We start from the raw sequence: 16,537 nt of genomic DNA on the forward strand, positions 1-16,537 counted from the left end.
TGAACAGAGCTGGCTGGTGTTCAGAGCATTCTTCCAGTGAGGGTGCTGGGGACAGACCCAAGAGGGGTCGGGGAGGAAGTGGTCGCGCGTGTCTGTTCTCGCTGAGATGGGACCCCACACTCAGTGCCCCGGGGGACCCCCTCCCGGCTGAGCCCCCGCCCCCCGCCCCGCCGGGGCTCCCGATGGTGGAGGTCAGTTACCTTCTCCGTCTGCTGCTGCAGGATGGGCAGATTCTCCTCCAGCTTGTCCAGCCCCCTGTGGGCGTACTCACTGGCTGACGTGACTGCAAGAGACGGGGCGAGACTGAAATCGAGACTGGGGCGCGGGCACGCCCCTCGGGACCGGGGAGGGGCAGCTCCCCATCCCCCCCCCCCCCCCCAAACAGCCAAGAGGTAGGCTCCGTGCTCGCCGGGGCTTTGCTTACTCTGGGGCTCCAGCTTGGAGAGGAGGGGCTGGGCCCCGCTGATGGCGGCCGCCGTGAGGGTCTTCACGCCTTTCTCGGCCGCATCGCAGACGGTCTTGACGTGGGGGTGGCTCTCCTTGGTGGAGGCGTAGGCCGCCGACACCATGTTGCAGGTGGAGCTGATGAGGGGCATGCCGGCCACGCGGTCCACCACGCTCGGCTACGGGGACGGGCAACTCAGGGGGCCGGGCCTAGGACTTGGGGTGCCCTGCAATTTCGAATTCCCTCCCGGCCAGGAAACGGCCCGGCCCGCGCTTGCTTTGTGGCCACGTGGTTGCACCAGCCGGGGCCTGGGGGTTCCTTCCGCTCTGGGCTTCGTTTATCGCAGCCCCTCCCCCTCATCTGTTTGACCGTGCACTTGACACCCACTGTGGGCCAGTGACCAGAGACGAGAGCCCTGCGCAGCTGGGGTCGGCAAGCTACAGCCCGTGGGGGGCCCACACCCGATTTTCTTATTTAAAAAAAAATTTTTTTTTAATTATTTATTTTTGAGAGACCGAGAGACAGAGTGTGAGCAGGGGAGGAAGAGAGAGAGAGAGGGAGGCATAGAATCCGAAGCAGGCTCCAGGGTCTGAGCCGTCAGCACAGAGCCTGACGCGCAGCTTGAACTCCCGAACCGCAAGATCATGACCTGAGCCCGAAATTGGACGCTTAACTGAGCCACCCAGGCGCCCTGTGATTTTCTTATTCTTGTCTGTTTTTTCCTAACAGCTCTATTGAAGTAATTCACACACCATTAATGCCACCATTTAAAAACGCAATTTAAACAAATATTAAAAAAAAAAAAAAAAAAAAAAGCAAGCACAATTCTGAGGGTTTTAGTGTTTTCACAAGGTCGTACAACCACAGCAGCTAATTCTAGAACTTTGTCATCACTCCCAGAATGGTCACTCCTTGTTTCCCCCCGCCCTAGCACCCAGGAATCCACTTCCTGTCTGTGGATGAGCCTGTTCTGGGCATTTCACACATGTGGACTCCCACCCCGTGGGGCTTCTCATGTCTGGTTCCCTTCCTGAGCATCGTGTGTTCAAGGTCCGTGCTCCATATGGTAGCATGTATCAGTGTTAGGTTTTTTGTGTTTTTTTTTTTAATTTTTAAAAAAGTTTATTTTGAGAGCGAGAGAGAACATGAGTAGGAGAGGGGCAGAGGAGACGGAGAGAGAGAATCCCAAGCAGGCTCCACACTGTGATCACAGAGCCGATGTGGGGCTTGAACCCACGAACTGTGAAATCATGACCTGAGCTGAAGCCAAGAGTTGGACGCTTAACCGACTGGGCCACTAGGTGCCCCTCATCTTAACTGTTTCTAAGTGCACAGCTCAGTGGCGTCAAGCTCACGCACTGTCGTGCAGCCACCCCCAGCCATCCGCCTCCAGAACTTGTCCCCAAACTGAGGCTCTGTCCCCACGAAATATGGACTCCCTGCCTCCAGCCCTGGCTCCCACCATCTACACTCTGTCTCTGTGACAGGACTCCTCTAGGGACCCCTGTGAGTGGGGTCACACAGGACATGGCCTTCTGTCTGGCTTCTGTCACTGTGCACAGCATCCTCCGGATCCATCCACATGGTGGCAGGTGTCTGTGCTCCATTCCTTTATGTGGCTAATGTTCCGTTGCCGGCTGGTTTTGTAAATAAAGTTTTATTGACAGCCACGCCCCTGGTCATTTACATATGGAATATGGCTGCTCTTAGCCTACAGGAGCAGAATTGAGTTGCTGGGACAGAGGCTCAGTTTCCCCACCCATAACATGGGGGCGGGCATCCATTCCCGTTCAGTAGGAGTTGCAAAGATCACTCGTGTGAAGATACCGGCAGAAGACTCACAGGCACCGTGTGAACTCGCGTTTGAACGCACTTAACCGCCAGTCCCGGGAGGTGGGGCATGTTATTCCATTTTACAGAAGGGTTAACTGAGGCATGGAGGGGTTGAGTAAGTCACCCAAGATCACAAAACCAGGCAGCGGCCACTCTGGGCCTTAGACTCAGACCGTCTGCCTCCAGGGTTTACCCACGAGGTCTCTTCAGGACTTAATCACCGATCTCCTGGGTAATCCAGCAACTCTGCTTTTAGGAATCTACCCCAGGGACAAGACACACACATCCACACAAGACTCGCCCATGAAGGTTCCCAGCATTCCTGACGGCCAAGTTAGGTGGAAACAACCCAGATGTCCATGATTTGGTGAGTGGATTAAAGAGAAAAAAAAAAAAAAAAGTATGGTATAAGGTAGGTTTTAAAAAATTCATAGTCTCAGGGCACCTGGCTGGCTCCTGGAGGACATGGGACTCTTGAAATTGGGGTCGTGAATTCAAGCTCTGTGTTTGGAGTAGAGTTTACTTAAAAAACAACAGGGATGCCTGGGTGGCTCAGTGGGTTAAGCATCTGACTCTTGATTTTGGCTCAGGTCATGATCTCACGGTTCATGAGCTCGAGCCCCGAGTTGGGCTCTGTGCCGACAGCTCAGAGCCTGGAGCCTGCTTCGAATTTCGTGTCTCCCTCTCTCTCTGCCCCTCCGCCTCTCACACACTCTGTCTCTCTCTCAAAAATAAACAAACATTAAAAAAAAAAATTTTTTTTTTTTAAAAGGAAGGAGGGCACCTGGAGCGGCTCAGTAGGTTAAGCGTCCGACTCGGTTTCGGCTCAGGTCATGATCTCGCGGTTTGCGAGTTGGAGCCCCGTGACTAGCTCTGCACCTCCCCTGACCCCGCCACACCCCCCCCCCCACACACACAGTTTTTAAAGGAAGGAAATCGAAAAGACAAATCCTGCAGGATTTCACTCATGAGGTACCTAACATAACAGATAATAGGTAAATTACCTTAAATTTACCATAAATTTACCATAAAAGGTAAATCTCAGTTTACCTATTCTGGACATTGCAGAGTGAATTTATAAAAGTGAATTTATAAAATTCACTCTGCAGTGTCCAGAATAGGTAAACTGAGATTAGTGGGGGCCAGGGGCTGGGGAGGAGGGGAAGGTAATGGGAATGACTGGTAACGGGGATGGCGTTTCCATCTGGGGGGAGAAAAAGCTTCTGGGACTAGATGGCGGTGGCGGTTGCACGTGGCCAATGTACTCAACGCCGCTGAACCGCGCACAATTCAGCACAGTATTTGTATCGTTGTCATGTGTCGTTTTACCTCGGCTTCAAGCAAAGAACGAAGCACGGACGACCCACGATGTGGGTACGCCCCCAAAAACATGATGCTCAGGGGGAGAAGCCAGACGCGAAGGGGTCTCAGATCGCAGGACTCCATTTATAGGGAATGCCCGGAACAGGCAAACCCAGGGTGACAGGCGATTCGGGGCGGAGCCCTGCTCTCCCCCAAGCCTCTGGGGTTTCCGGTTCTGCCCCCACCCCCACCCGTGAGACACGTGTCCGGGGTGCGGGTGAGGGACCCTCACCCGCAGAAAGATCTCCGTTGACCTCCACGTGCTACCAGCAGGCCCCGCCCCCCCACCTCCCTCACCTGCTGTACCGGTTCTTCCGCTGTCACCGGGCTGCTGCTGACGGTGGCTTCTGTCCCGTTGCCAGACATTTCTCAGGAACAGGCACTGTGGCAGACGCACGGATCAGTCAGGGTACAGCGTGCCCTGTCCCTCCCCCCAGGAGGAAGTCCGGGTTCACATCTGCCCTGCGACCTCCCCCCTCCCCCCCCCCCCCCCGTTTTTTAGAGCCCTGCCTCCCAATCCTTCACCTGCACCCGTGGGCCCGCGCGCAGATGCTGGTGCCGGTTCAGCAGGGGTGGGGTGGGGACCCGAGTCTGCTTCTAAAAAGCTCTCAGGTGCTGCTGATGCAGCTGTTTCCAGGGCCGCGCCTTCAAGGCCAACGCCAAGGGTTCCACTTAATCAACACTTTGGGGAGGCACCTGGGGTGCAAAACCTCTGTGGACAGCAATTCGCCGATGGCTACCTGCTTTCAAGAGCCATCTTCCCCTTGACCCAGAGGCCTCCAGGGGCTGGTCCCACACCTGCACTGCCACACGGGCAGAGGTGTATACCTGTTGTCGGCCACAACAAGGCACTGGAAACAACCCGGTTTCCCAGCAGAAGGGGCCTTGAGAAGACGGGGCACAGCCCCGGCTAGTGGCTACAGAGACCTACATGTAACTGGCCGGAGACCTTCAGGGAGGAAAGGTGGGGGTAGGGCGGCAAAGATGTCTGCTGGCACAGAATCTCCAGACACAGGAAACTGTTGACAGTGGCCACCTTTCAGGGAAGATCAGGTGGCTGAGGCAGGCCTCTGACTTTGGAGCCAGGTAGGTAATATTACCAGTTCAAAAAAAAAAAAAAAAAGCTAAGCATTAAAAAGAAAAAAAAATATGGAGCCCCTCGGTGGCTCAGTCCTTTGAGCATCTGACCATCTGACTGTGGCTCAGGTCACGATCTCAGGGTTCATGGGATCTGTCAGCACAGAGCCCACTTCGGATCCTCTGTTCCCCCCCCGCTCGAGCTCTCTCAAAAATAAACACACACACACACACACACACACACACACACGAGAGACGGTGCCTGCCCCCACTGCAGACCAAGTCAGGCTCTGGAGTGGCCAGGGAGGCTCCCCAGGTGAGTCTCCTGCACACGTTTGCAAGGTACGACGGGAGCCACAGCTGCGCTCCGTTTTTCTGGCCAGGCGAGGGCAGGTGGGTGTCAGACCCAGATGGCAAGAGTCCCAGCTGTGCCCATGCTAGACTTGGGCGGAGCAAGGAGCCTCCTCTCCCCCGGCCTCAGCCCCCTCACCTGCGAAATGGCGCTAAAGGTACAGCCTGCCTTCGGGGCTGGTTCTTCCGGTATTTCTGGGAAGAGCCTGTTGTGAACCCCTGACCTTGATTCTGAGTCTTTCCTTCTAGAGGAAGGGGGCCCCGGCCACCTGACCACCGCACTGCCCTGTCCCCCCAGGCACAATCCGGCGAACGGATGTCCCGAGAGCACCAGTTCTGGGGTCCAATTTGCAACTCGCTAGCAGTGGGAGCTTGGGAGAGCAGCACCCTCTGGCAGAGCCTTGCCTGCCCCATCTGTAAAATGGGGATAAGCGTTCCCAGCTCGGAGTCCCTGCAGATCGGCAGAGGGACTGCACATGTGGCGCTTAGCTCAGCGCCTAGCACGTAGTAGGTGGTCAATAAACAGAACCATCTCACGCACATGCGAAGCCAGTCAGGAATGAGCTCCTGCTTGTTACCAAGGTCCCCAGCTGGGAAGTGGGGCCAGCAGGTGCACTTGCCCCTGGTGATCATCACGAGTCCCATGATTTCCCCCACCTTCCCCGGAGCCTGAGCTCACCTGGGCACCTTGGAGGCCCATTCTCCCATTCCCTTTGCCCATCGATCCCTCCTGGCGCGGGTTTAGCCAAGGGGCGGGGGGCGCATTGCAGATGTCAGCGCCCCCGCAAAGTCCCTGGGGTCTGCAACCAGTCTGCAGCCGGCTCCAGCCCCCAGAACAAGAGCTAGCTGAAACGCTGCAGTTGCGCAGACGTCCAGCCGCCAGGGCATGCTAAGATACAACTTCCAAAGTTCCCAGACACCGAGGCCCCAGGCCCGGCCCTTGGACTCAATCCTGACACAGGTCCCAAGGACTCAGATAATGGGTAGGCCTTCCCAGCCGCCTAGAGCAACCCATTGGCCACACCCACCCAAGGGAGGGGGGGGGGCGGAGGCCGCCCGCGAGCTCCCCAGGGTCAGCTGGGCGACCAGAAACCGGGGTGTGGGAGGAGTTAAGCCCCCAGTTGGCAAATCCATTTGCTGGAAAGGGGGCTTTGCCAGGCAGAAAGTCCCCTGGTTGGGGGCGGAGGAGGAGGGGTAGGGGCGCCCTAAAGCCCCGGGAGGGCCGATTTCCTGTGCAGGACAGGCTGCCGCTGCTCGCCTCCAAACTGCGTTTGCAAAGCAAGCACAGTTTTTGTTTTTGTTTAGAGAGGATGTGTTTTATAATGGGGACTTTACTGCCGCCCCCCCCCCCGCCTTAATACTGCCACTTCTAGGGGCTCTTTCTGCCTCCCCCTAAAAAAGTCTCAGGAACTGAGAGGAGAGAGTTTGAAAGTCTGACTGTGTTCCAGAAATTGGATTTTTTTTTAAAGTGGGGGGTGGGGGGTGGGGCACTGAAAGAGACAAGAAAGCTCAGCCAGGGCTGGAGACCCCTCCCCAGGCCGAAGAGAGCAGCCGAAGCCCCAGGAAGGTCCTCCCCTCTCCTTCCTCCCCTGGGACGCCCCGGGACTCGGCGGACCTCGCCCCCCGCCTCCATGGGGCCCCCCCGCCTCTCACCGCGGTCAGCGGGACGTGCAGGGCGCGACAGCCAGCTCGGAAACCGTCTGGGGCTGACCCCCTGGGGAGGCTTTTATAGTCAAGGGGGCGGGCGCTCAGGAGTGACGGGCCGGAGGACCAATCGTATCGGGAGGCTGCCCGCCGTCAGGCCTCGGCCCCGCTCGGTCCGGGACGTTGGAGCCACAAGTGAAGTCCGGGAAGGCCCGGACTCCTGCTGGGCGCGCTCGCGATCCGCCCTCTGTCTGAGTCGGGCGACCCTTGGAAGACGCCTGATCCAGCAAAGGGCGCCCCTCCCGACCTCGGGACCCTATGAACTCGGCGCAGGGAGGTGCGATCCGGGTTCTGGGATCCCCACCCCCCCCCCCAGTCCCCCCTTTTCTCCAGGAGCCGTGAGAACCCCAGAGATCGTTGTTTGATGCCCCGTCGCGTCAGGAACCGAGTCCCAACCCTGAGAAGGTGATGGAGCCAAGCTCGACCCAGCAATGTGAACAGAGCCTTCGCCACATAGGTGAACAGATAAAGAGTGCCTTCTGCCGGTCTTGACCTGCATGGTACCACTTAATCCTCCCAAACGGTTCCTTTATCATCCCCATTTTACAGATGAGAAAACTGAGGCCCAGAAACGGTCGGTCAAGGGTAGTGCAGGGATCAACTTCCAGATCTCTGACTCCTGGATCAACCCCTCCCTAAAGCAGCAACCACTTGGATTTGTTTGCACCCCCCCCCCCCCCCCCCCCCCTCAATTATCCTCTTGGGGTATAAACCAAAGTCTCAAACTCACGTGGTCCCAAGGGCCAGAAGGAAGTAAGTGCCTCCGCTGAAGCGTTGGCAGCATGGCAGAGAGTGGCCCTATGGGACACCCACCCAGAGATTCCCACATCCACCAAGATTTTAGACTAAAGAAAGTGCTCTGCCTTTTACAAAAACCACTGGACCAAACAAAACCCAACTGGGGCTGTGTTCACCTCGGGAGCCACAAGTTTGCTACATCGGGTGGGGTGGGGTCTCTGAAGCCTCGGAAAGAACAAGAAAACAAATCGGTATCTGTGACTGTGGTTTTTCAACAGTGACCACACTAGCACCATGCAGTAGAGCTTTCTGAGACGCTGGGAATGCTCTGGAATTCCGTGGCATTCAATATGGTGGCCACCAGCGCCACATGGCTTTTGCACATCAGGAAACTGAATGTTCGCATCTAAGTAACCGAGTGCCGCTCGTCAGATTCTCAAGTGAGTCGGAGACCCCACGAGGGTTAAAGCAACCAGCCACAACAGTTACATGTTTCACATCGGCTGCTGGCCTTTTTTTCCTACCCATTCGCGTTCCTACTCATTCACTCAGCCATGTTTCTGGAGCTGCAGATCCAGATCCCAGCCTTGTGGTACTCACCACCCAGTGGCAGAGACAGACAATAAACGAGAAATGAGTGAAATACATAGTAGGTCGGGTGGTGGTGTTACTGAGAAAAGCAAAGGACTGAAGATGGGAGAATGGGGGTGTGATTTTTAATAAGGTGGGCAAGGGAGGCCTCCCAGATTGGCCTCTTAATGCAGAAGCGAGGGAGAAAAGGAGAGACCCCCTAGAGATCCGGGAAAACAGCACGTTCAAAGGCCCTGAGGCAGACCATGCTTGGTAAGTTGGACGCCCTGCCAGGAAGTTGATGAGGGGGTAATGCAGGATAAGAGTCCTGGGATGGATAAAGCTCAGAGAGGTTAAGTGAATTGTCTAAGGTCACACAGCTCAAGACTCACTGGGAGTAATGTCTGGTAGCACAACTTTTGAAGGAAAGGAGAACAGCCACGCCCACCTTCTTCCCTAGTGTGGTGCTCAACCCCCACGTTCAGCTCTCCGCCAGTGCAATCGGGGCATTGGCCATTGCGCATGTGCGTATGTGGGTGGGGGAGGGGACCGCACCACCAGCAGCGGCTACACGACCAGAGGCTTAGTGCTCGCTTTTCGGCACCACTGCCTCCTCCTCCTGGAAGTCTTCCTGCCCACCTCCTCAGTCTCCCCCAGGCGAAGGCTCCCGGACAAAATAGAGGATGTCCACTTCAATTTGAATTTCTGGGCAACCAGGAATACATTTGGGGGGGGTATAAGTATATCCCGTGCACTATTTGGGATATACTCAGCGTTCAAAAATGATTCCTTGCTGACCGGAAATTCAAACTGAGCTGGGCATCCTTTTTATTTTTCTGTTTTTGTTTTTGCTAAATGCGACAACTCTACCCCCAAACTCACTTCCCTCTCTCTGCCCCAGCCACGTCCTCCCTCTGTCACCTCCTCGCCTGGGTGGGCTCCTTGAGGGCAACACCTGTCCAGGATTATTCCCAGGGTGGGAGGTGAGAAACATACTGTTTTCTGAGCTATTTTATTACGTTATTCAAAGGCCTGCCTTTAATTTCCCCCATTTTCTGGATGAGGAAGCTGAGGGTCACAGAGGTGATGTTCCAGGTCGAAAAACCAGAAATGGGTAGTCGGAATTTGTTTGAGATCTCAGTGTACCCTCCTCCTCCCCTTCCTCCCCCTCCCCCTCCCCCCCCCCCCCTCCCTCCTCCTCCTCCTCCTCCTCCTCCTCTTCTCTAGGCACACTTTCCAGTGGAAAAGCTCGGAAAACTCCCATTCTTTTGCGCCGAGTCTAGAGGAAGGAGAGACAGACCAGCGTTGTGCCACTAGGTGGCGCTGCTGGTCCCAGATTGGTCTCTGCTTGGCCCAGGTGTCCCCTCCATCCACAGTCTGACCCTTCCCTCCTTCCATCCATCCATCCATCCATCCACCCATTTATCAAGCATCTCTTATTATGTGTGAGCCAGGTCAGGCCTGGCTGCGAGGACCTAGTGATTCACTGCATATTCAGTCATTCAGCAAACAATTATTAAGCACCTGCTGTGTACCAGGCTCGTGCTCGGCAGCCCTGGGGATTCAGCCTCTACCGCCTTCAAGGCACTTGTAACCCAGTAGGGAGACACTTGCCAGGGACTAGAAGGGCTGCATTAAGATTTTCACAGCACTGGGGCGCTTGCGTGGCGCAGTGGGTTAAGCGTCTAACCCTTGATTTCCGCTCAGGTCTTGATCTCGCGGTTCATGAGTTTGAGCCCCGTCCGCATCGGGCTTTGCACTGATAGTGCAGATCCTACTCGGGCTTCTGTCTCTCCCTCTCTCTCTCTGCCCCTCCCTCCCCTGCTCACGCTTTCTTTCTCTCTCTCTCTCAAAATAAATAAACTTAAAAAAAAAAAAAAAAGACTTTCACAGCCCTAAGGCACTTTGGAGTCCCTCCCTCCATGAAAAAAATATTGCAAATGACCTTTTACAACTGCACTGGTATTGCATTCATTCTTTTCTTCTGAATTTAAGATAAGTTGAAAAGAACCATTTCCACGGGCCCTTAAAAGTGTCATGGGTCCTGGGTCTCCTGGGTCTGACGAGTAAGTTGGCTCTGGTGGCCAAGGGTCAAAAATAGAGGCGATTGGGCCGCGTTGGAGCTACACAGGCACAGTGGAGCCCAGAGGAGGGCTGGACCCAGGCTGTGGGTGGTCCTGGGAAGCCTCCAGGAGGAAGTAACGTCTAGGCCGAGTCCTGAGAGAGAGGAGGAATCAGCGTCAGGCAGGTGAAGGCACTGGAGAGGTATTCCAGGCACAGGGAACAGAGAGTGTGAAGGTGCAGAGTGAGAGGCTGGAGGGTAGAATGTGGTGGGGGCAGGGTGTCAGGGAAGAGAGACCAAGTCCGACAGTTCGGTCAGGGCCAGGCTGATAGGAGCCCTGAGGACATTAGGGAGCCACAGAAGGTTCTGAAGCATGGTCAGCAAGGGCGGGTGGGAGGGAGCATTGGAAAATGTCTTGGGCCACCTTATGGATAAAGGAAATCAGGAAGGGGAAAACGAGCTCACCTGCTTGAGGGAAGTCTTACAGAAAAGGTGGAAGTCATAGAAAGGAGGAAAGGGCAATACAGGAGGACATTCCAGGCGCCGTGATGAATTACTCATTCAGGAAGTGTGTATTAAACACCTCTTGTGTGCTTTGCTGAACAGTGGTGAAACAGAAAACGGCCGTCCGGATGAGGTGTACTCCAGGCAACAGGAATTCCTGTGCAAAGGTCCTGGGGCAGCACTGGACTGCTGTGTTGGAAGAAGGGTGAAGAGGCCCGCCCAAGTGGCCAGAGCACAGCAATCCAGGGCGGGGAGAGAGGGAGGGGACGAGGCAGGTAGGCTAGGGGAGGACCTGGGCTTACACCCCGGTGGGGTGGGGAGAGGCGGAGGTGGGAGCCCTGGAGGGCTGTGGGCGGAGAAGAGGGGCACCTGACTCAGGTGGGGGCATAGCTGGGGTCTTGGCCCCAAGCAGGAAGCTTTTGGGCAACCACGGCGCCTTCTGGGAGAGGGGGCTGGGAACCAGGAGTAGGGGTTGCTTGGAGCCCTGCTGAGGAAGGGGCTTCATCAAGCAGAAGCTTTTGGCCTTTATCGTTGAAACGGAGGATTGAGAGGAGGGAGGCCCTGTTTAGGTCTCTGGGGAGGGGGGTGGAGCCTTCAAGAGGCAGAGAAAGGCAGGGGTGAGGGCAGGGCAGGCGGGAGCTGATGGCCCATGACCAGGCCTGCAGGGAGGGTGGGGGTAGGTGGGAGAGACCACGGCAGGGAGTGGACAGGCCACGGTTCAGAAGGTCAGGTTGACTCGCGCCTGTGGCGAGGGACCCAGGGGGGCGGAGGCCACCTAGGCCCTCCCCGGGGCTGGGACCAGCGGAGGAATGAGTTTGGGAGGGCGTTGGTGAGTTTAGTTTTGCCTCTTTGAGAGCCCGTGGGTTGCAGATTTATCGAGTAAAATTACAGGATACCCAGTTAAATGTGAATTCCAGATACGCAATGAATAGTTTTTAGCATAAGTATGACCCCAATGTCGTAAGGGACATACTCATGCTAAGAAATGTTAGTTTCGCTGCGCGTCCTGTATTTTTCCTGGGAGCCACACCCCAGCCGCAGCAGCCCTGCCTACGTCTTCCCCAGCGACGCAGCTCCAGCCAGTGGCTGGACGGTCTGACCAACTGTGGCCCGATGGCCAGAAGGCAAGGTTTTGTCTCCTTGTGCCGGCTCGCCGCGGGAAACCGGGGGTCTTTTAACATGCAGGCCCTGGCCTGTCCCCGCCCCCCCCCGCCCCCCCCCCCCGCCCTCATGGCGCCAGCTGCCCGCTGTCCCCTGCACGGAGGTACGGGCTTGGGGGGAGGGGAGCAGCTCTGAGACCCACTGTCCCCTGGGCCGGCCCCTCCCGGGCCGGTCGGGTCCCACTGGGCACCGCCAGCCCCAGAATGCCAGGCCAGGGGTCCCGGCAGAGGGAAGGGCTCCGTGTGGCCTCTTTCCACCCAGCTCTGGTGGCCCGTCCAGCTCAGAGCCAGACATCTGAGGCCCCCTGGCCTTTCTGTGAAGTCCTGCAGGCAGAGCGGGCTGACTTCCTCGTCAGAATGTGCCGGAAGGACGGAGGCCTAGGGGCGGTTGACCAGGAACTAGATCCCTCAGGGCCACAGCCACCCCCTGCTGCCCCTACACTGAGTGGCCTTGTCTGGGGTGGCCAGGCCCAGCAGCTCAGGGCCTGGCCCGCCAAGCGTCAGCTGCCAGGATGTGCCAGTCACGTTGGTGGGGAAAGAACACCCCGTTCTTGGCTCTCCCGGCTGCCCCTTTGTCCACAGGCAGAGGTGGGGGGCTGTTGTCCTGGCAACCGGCCCCTTCCCCCTCGAACAGTCCCTTGAGGTGAGGAGTGGAGGCACCTGGGATCTGGGGGTTCCGGCCAGAGAGGGTCTCCTGTCACCCAGGACGGCAAAAGAGCACCCCCCCCCAGCCCCCCTGCCCGCTCAGGGCTCACATGTCCTGGACACGGGGGAGGCCAGGTCACCCCCTTGGGATCGGAATGCCGGAGGTGGCAGCAGCAGGGGGGAGGACATTCCCAGCGGGGCAGGCTCCGTGGTGGCAGCTGCCGGGCCCCGCCTGTCCTATGTCCCCTGAGTTGGAGGCTGCAGCTGGTGCAGTGGCTTGGGTTCCTGGGGGGTGGGGGGTGTTATTTTGGGGGTGGGGGCGAAGGAACGTGAGAAGCACCTCCCCCCGGGGCAGGAAGTGGGGCGGTCCCAGCTGTGTTCTCCCGTTGGCCCACCTGTCCCAGTGGGTACCACAGGCCACCGCACAGGAAGTGTTCCCAACGCCCGCCTGTGTGGTCTCCTGAATCTGGGGCCCAGAGGGGAGGCAGCCGACGGCGGCGGGGAGGGGGCAGGAGCCCCGCCGCCATTGTGCGTCAGAATCTTCCAGAAGCCCCCAGCTGCGGTGACAACAGTATCTGGGGGGGTGAGTGCTTACTTCGGCCGACGCGTTTATAGACGTAGGCTGTTTAATCCTGCACCTTTGGGAAGGAGGGACGAATGATGAACTCGAGTTTTACAGGTGGGGATACTGCGGCTCAGAGACGGAAGTGACTCAGCCAAGGTCACACAGCATATAAATAGCAGAGCTGGGAACCTCATTAGCATTGACTGTATCAGATACACGAACTCCACATAGACTTCCGACCCTATAACGCGGACAGGGGCTTTGCCACCTGGGGCAATGCTGCCTTCAGAACTCTCAGGGATTCTGCCTCCACTTGGGGTGTCCGGAGACATTTGCAGTTGTTTCTACTCGGGGTGCTCCCGGCGTGGAGGGGGTGGGGCCAGGGATGCTGCCCAGCCCCCACAGTCCCCAGGGAAGCCCCCACAGAGAGCGATCCAGCCCCACGTGTCAAGTTGTGCCACGGTGAGTGATAACAATTCACATTTAAAAGCCGTCATGGCGATCATCAGTAGTCACATTATTTTAAGTGTGATAATTCCTTACAGATTGTACAGATGACAAAGCCCACGTCCGGAGAGCCTGTGGTTCAGACTCCCAGCCCTGCTCGGGCACCGCCATTCCTGGCTGCTTCCATGATGCCCTGTAAGCTTTACAGGAAAGGGTGCTGGTGCCCAGGGGAGATGTAAATGAGGACTCACACCCGCAGCCCCCAGGACGGGCTCAGACCACCCTGGGTCCCCGTCTCGGCTTGGCCACTCACTGATGCTGAGGGCCGCTGGCCAGCCGGTCACCTGCCCCAGCTCTGCATCTCTGAGATGCGTCCCTTCCTCCTAAGCCGACGCGCTGCTGAGCGGTGGTTAGGGGATCTCATCCTGGTTTTGTGAGCCTGGGCGCCCCCCTGCCCTCTCTGAGCCTCTGCTGCCTGGTCTGTGAAATGGGGGCAGTGATGACCCTTGATGGCTGTTGGCCTGATTCACAGATGATGGAGAGGATTAAGCGAGGCAGTCCACAGCTCGGCTTGGTGCCTGGGGCACAGTGAGGACCATGTAAAGCTTGGGTATTATAGGGGCGCCTGGGGGGTTCAGTCGGTTGGGTGTCCAACTTCGGCTCAGGTCGTGATCTCAAAGTTCATGGGTTCGAGCCCCGCGTTAGGCTCTGTGCTGATAGCTTGGAGCTTGGAGCCTGCTTCGGATTCTGTGTCTCCCTCGCTCTCTGCCCCTCCCCTGCTCATTCTCTGTCTCTGTCTCAAAAATAAACCCTAAAAAAAAAAAAAAAAAAAAAAAAAGGCTTGAGTATTATTTAAAATTTTTAATGTTTATTTTATTTTTGAGAGAGAGAGAGAGAGAGAGAGAGAGAGAAAGTGTGAGCGGGGGCAAGGCAGAGAGAGAGGGAGACACAGAATCTGAAGCAGGCTCCAGGCTCTGAGCTGTTAGCACAGAGCCCGATGCGGTGCTTGAACCCATGGAGCGTGAGATCGTGACCCAAGCTGAAGTCAGACGTTTAACCGACTGAGCCACCCAGGTGTCCCATTATTTTTAAGTAGGCTTCATGCCCCGTGCAAAACCCAGCACGGGGATCGAACTCACAAGCCCGAGATCAAGACCTGAGCTGAGATCAAAAGTTGGACCCTCAACTGACTGAGCCACCCAGGTGCCCCTTGGGCATTGTTATTATTACAAAAAATTCAATGGTAGTAAAATACACACAACATAAAATTTACTGTAATTTATCCTAGCCATTTTAAGTGCACAGCTTGTGCACAGCTCAGTGGCGTTAAGTGTATTCACACTATTATGCAACCACCCCCCAGCATATCTCTCCAGAACTTTCTCATCTCCCCAAACTGAGACTCTGTCCCCATGAAACACTGACTCCCCGCCCCCTGCCCCACCCTGGGCTCCTACCATCTACTCTCTGTCTCTGTGGACTGGGCTCCTCTAGGGACCCCCGTGAGTGGGATCATGCAGGATTTGTCCTTTTTTGAAATTTTTTAATCTCTCTCTTTGAGAGAGAGAGAACGCGCGTGTACAAGTGAGAGAGGGACAGAGAGAGAATCCCAAACAGTCTCTGTGCCTTTATCACAGAGTCCGACTCAGGGCTCGAACTCACAAACCTCGAGATCATGCCCTGAGCTGAAATCAAGAGTCGGACGCTTCACTGACTGAGCCACCCAGGCGCCCCAGGACTTGTCCTCTTTGATTGACTTACTTCAGTTAGCATAACATTCTCCATGTTTATTGATGGTGCATCATGTTTCAGGATTTCCTTTCTCTTTAAGGCTGAGTAATATTCCATTGTATGAATGGACCACACCTGTTTATCAGTTCATCCATCGGTGGACCCTCCAGCTGCTGTGCCAGGGTGTGATCATGGAAAGAGGAAGAGTCTAGAAGGATATTAAAGGTGGACCCAATGGAATTGGTCAAGCGATTGGTTGAGGAATGTGGTTTTTAAAATTTTTTTTAATGTTTTTATTTATTTTTGAGAGAGAGAGAGACAGAGTGCGAGTGGGGGAGAGGCAGAGAGAGAGAGGGAGACAGAATCCGAAGCAGGCTCCAGGCTCTGAGCTGTCAGCACAGAGCCCAACGTGGGGCTTGAACTCACGAACTGTGAGATCATGACCTGAGCCAAAGTTAGACGCTTAACCGGCTGAGCCATCCAGGCGCCCCAGAGGAATGTGGTTTTTAAAAACACACCCAAAGGGATGCCTGGCTGGCGCAGGCTGTAGAGCATGTGACTCTCCCTCTCCAGGTCATGAGTTCAGGTCCCGTGTCGGATGTAGAGTTTAAAGTAAAAAAAAAAAGGGGCGCCTGGGTGGCGCAGTCGGTTAAGCGTCCGACTTCAGCCAGGTCACGATCTCGCAGTCCGGGAGTTCGAGCCCCGCGTCAGGCTCTGGGCTGATGGCTCAGAGCCTGGAGCCTGTTTCCGATTCTGTGTCTCCCTCTCTCTCTGACCCTCCCCTGTTCATGCTCTGTCTCTCTCTGTCCCAAAAATAAATAAACGTTGAAAAAAAAATTAAAAAAAAAAAAGAAGCAAACAAAAAACATCCACAAATGTTTTCTTTTTTTAAGTTTATTTATTTATTTATTTTGAGAGAGTGGGAGAGAGAATCCCAAGCAGGCTCCGTACTGTCAGCATGGAGCCCGACTTGGGATTCAGACTCACAAACCATGAGACCATGACCTGAGCTGAAATAGAGTCAGGCACTTAGCCAACTGAGCCACCCAAGCGCCCCTCCATAGTGTTTTGACACTCCTTTATTTAACAAAAAAATTTTTTTTATGTTTATTTCTGAGAGAGAGAGAGAACATGAGCAGTGAGGGGTCAGAGAGAGAGAGGGAGACACAGAATCGGAAGCAGGCTCCAGGCTCGGAGCCGTCAGCACAGAGCCCGACGCGGGGCTCGAACTCACGGACCGCGAGATCGTGACCTGAGCCGAAATCGGATGCTTAACCGACTGAGCCCCCCAGGCACCCCGACACTCCTTTACAAAAGTGGAGCCTAGGGGCGCCTGGGTGGTG

At 55.9% G+C, this 16,537-nt stretch overlaps 1 protein-coding gene across 3 annotated transcripts in view; it reads right to left on the reverse strand.

Moving 5' to 3' along the window:
* PLIN3 (perilipin 3) overlaps positions 1–6,823 on the reverse strand; it is an 18,910-nt gene extending 12,087 nt beyond the window's left edge. For 2 of the 3 annotated variants that reach the window (XM_040461947.1, XM_040461945.1), the window contains exons 1-4: positions 6,722–6,823; positions 3,938–4,022; positions 425–623; positions 201–283 (exon numbers count right to left, since the gene is read on the reverse strand). In XM_040461947.1, coding sequence (XP_040317881.1) covers positions 201–283; positions 425–623; positions 3,938–4,006 — 351 coding nt within the window. In that variant the 5' untranslated portion in view covers positions 4,007–4,022; positions 6,722–6,823. Of the gene's footprint in view, positions 1–200; positions 284–424; positions 624–3,937; positions 4,023–4,165; positions 4,353–6,721 lie in introns of all 3 variants that reach the window. The other variant, XM_040461946.1, reaches the window with a different exon arrangement.
* Between the last annotated feature and the right edge of the window lie 9,714 nt (positions 6,824–16,537).

Source organism: Herpailurus yagouaroundi, unplaced genomic scaffold, assembly GCF_014898765.1.
Source record: "Herpailurus yagouaroundi ecotype Mexico unplaced genomic scaffold, PumYag 295, whole genome shotgun sequence".
Taxonomy (NCBI): Eukaryota; Metazoa; Chordata; class Mammalia; order Carnivora; family Felidae; genus Herpailurus; species Herpailurus yagouaroundi.